The sequence below is a fragment of the Rutidosis leptorrhynchoides genome, chromosome 10 (genome assembly GCF_046630445.1).
Source record: "Rutidosis leptorrhynchoides isolate AG116_Rl617_1_P2 chromosome 10, CSIRO_AGI_Rlap_v1, whole genome shotgun sequence".
Classification (NCBI taxonomy): Eukaryota; Viridiplantae; Streptophyta; class Magnoliopsida; order Asterales; family Asteraceae; genus Rutidosis; species Rutidosis leptorrhynchoides.
The window spans coordinates 94,347,702-94,350,058 of NC_092342.1; the positions used below are offsets into that span (position 1 = coordinate 94,347,702).

General features: G+C 37.8%; 2 protein-coding genes across 2 annotated transcripts; both read left to right on the forward strand.

The window, feature by feature from the left end:
* The first annotated feature begins 327 nt into the window (after positions 1–327).
* Positions 328–873, forward strand: LOC139870462 (uncharacterized). The gene has a single exon (XM_071858266.1). The coding sequence runs from the start codon at positions 328–330 to the stop codon at positions 871–873; it is 546 nt and encodes a 181-aa protein (XP_071714367.1).
* On the forward strand, positions 874–2,103 carry LOC139870463 (uncharacterized). Its single transcript, XM_071858267.1, has 4 exons — positions 874–1,056; positions 1,135–1,390; positions 1,511–1,837; positions 1,916–2,103. Exons 1-4 carry the CDS (start codon positions 874–876, stop codon positions 2,101–2,103), a joined length of 954 nt encoding a protein of 317 aa, XP_071714368.1.
* The last annotated feature ends 254 nt before the right edge of the window (positions 2,104–2,357 follow it).

The following is a 2,357-nucleotide window of genomic DNA, read 5'->3' on the forward strand; positions in this document are numbered from 1 at the left end:
ATATATATGTTTGTATTTTTATAAAAGTAAATTAATATAGCGTTGAGCTTTGTTTAAAAAGATTCCCTGTGGAACGAACCGGACTTACTAAAAACTACACTACTGTACGATTAGGTACACTGCCTATAAGTGTTGTAGCAAGGTTTAAGTATATCCATTCTATAAATAAATAAATATCTTGTGTAAAATTGTATCGTATTTAATAGTTTTTCCTAGTAAAATATAAACTATTTCGTATCCCTTAGCTTTGACATCAGCGCTTATCAAATTTCTTATCTTCTACGCAATGCTATAAAGGGCCAAGTTTTGGCGGATTACCTCGCAGAAATGTCTGGTGAGTTGGAGGTGATTAATGAGCGAACAGAATTAAAGCCAGTGCAGGGTGAAACATGGGATTTATTAAACGATGGAGCCTCATGTGCAGAAGGTGCTGGTGCGGGTTTAGTGTTAGCAAGCCCAAGAGGTGAGGAGCATATGTACGCGTTACATTTCAATTTTGATGTAACAAACAATGAAGCGGAATATGAAGCGTTGCTTGCAGGTTTAAATGTCACGCATAAACGGAATATCACCAAGTTACGCGCTTTTACAGATTCGCAGCTAGTGGCAAATCAGTTTAGTGGCTCTTTTGAAGCACATGACTCCTCAATGCAAAAATATTTGAAGTTGTTGCAAGAATTAGCTGTGCATTTTGAGCATTTTGAACTTGCACAAGTACCAAGGAGTCAAAATAAGAAGGCAGATGCGTTAAGTAAGCTAGTCGCTTTAACATTTTCGCACTTTCAAAAGCAAGTTTGGGTCAAGGAATGGCCAGGAAAATCAATAGATAATGATTTAATAGTAGCGCCTGTTGTAGAAGAGCAGCCAAATTGAATGGAACCAATCTTGCAATATATCCGCAATAGTGTTTTGCCAAATGATAATCGCGAAGCTCATTTAGTTCGAGAGCGATCACCAATGTACATCATTCAAAATGACATTTTGTATCGTAAGTCATATTGCGGTCCAATGATGCGGTGTGTTGGCCCAATTGAAGCAGAAATGATAATTGATGAAGTACATAAAGGTTATTGCGCATTGCATTCATGTTATAAAACTATTGTGGCTAAAATTATGCGGATGTATTAATTTTAGCCATCTTTGTATCGCGATGTTGCAAAGATTGTTAAGCATTGCAAAAGTTGCCAAAGGCATGCGTCACAGAATCGGATGCCAAGGCATGATATGATCTCCGTTAATTCGCCATGGCCATTTCACAAGTGGGCTATTGATATTATAGGTCCATTTCTCGCAGGTCCTGGCAATATCAAATTCCTAATTGTGGCAATTGACTATTTTATAAAATGGGTTGAAGCTAAGGCGGTTCGCACTATCACTGGAGTGCAAGCGCGTAATTTTGTGTGAGAGTATATTGTTTGCAGATTTGGCATTCCACGCGAATTAGTTAGCGATAATGGTGCTCAAATAGCGAAAGATCCTTTCAAAACATGGTGCACTGATTTAAATATAGTCCAAAAGTTTACATCAGTGGCGCATCCACAGGCTAATGGCTTGTGTGAAGTAACCAATCGCGACATTGTGAGCGGTATTAAAAAAAGGTTAAATGAAAAGCGAACTGATTGGGTGGATGAGCTTCCCAATGTATTATGGGCACATCGCACTACTTTTAAGAAGAGCACAGGGGAAACACCCTTTAGTTTAGTATATGGCTCTGAAGCATTAATACCCGCTGAAATTCTTGTGCCAACGCATAGAGTTGCTAACTTCGATGAGGAAGCAAATGGCGAGGCATTAGGCGAAAATTTGAATTTCATAGAAGAGCGAAGGTTAATGGCTGGTATCAGAGAGGCAAATAATAAACAGCAAATCGCCAAATAATACAACAAAAGAGTACGCGCTTTGTCTTTTGATGTAGGTGAATGGGTGCTGCGAAACAATGATGCGAGTAGAGCAGAAAAACTTGGTAAATTAGGACCTAACTGGGAGGGTTCTTATCAAGTTGTGGCAATTAATACGGTAGGATCATATAAGCTCGCTGACATAGAAGGGCGAACTCTACCTAATGCGTGGCATGCTGCTTTGTTAAAGCGATATTATGCGTAACTTTGTAAAAATAAAGTGTGGGCCAATGCACATGTGTATTCAGAGTGCAAAATGAGATGTAAAGCCTGCATTTGATAATTTTCTATGTGTTTTCATTTCAATTTTTGCAAGTCTTGATCACACTTGTAAGAATATGAAAAGTAAACACTTGTAAGCATATGCGAAAAGTTTGTTTCTATTGATAAGAATAATCATACTTTGCGGAATACTTAGAGTTTATGAAATATTCTATAATATTTTGTTTTATAATACCG

Bases quoted from the DNA above. Each gene is read 5' to 3' on its own strand.
- LOC139870463 (XM_071858267.1), top strand. From the start codon at position 874: ATGGAACCAATCTTGCAATATATCCGCAATAGTGTTTTGCCAAATGAT. The intron at 1,391-1,510 runs GTAATTTTGTGT...ATTTAAATATAG, and splicing joins TATCACTGGAGTGCAAGCGC to TCCAAAAGTTTACATCAGTG. The intron at 1,838-1,915 runs GTATCAGAGAGG...CTTTTGATGTAG, and splicing joins AGAGCGAAGGTTAATGGCTG to GTGAATGGGTGCTGCGAAAC.
- LOC139870462 (XM_071858266.1), top strand. From the start codon at position 328: ATGTCTGGTGAGTTGGAGGTGATTAATGAGCGAACAGAATTAAAGCCA.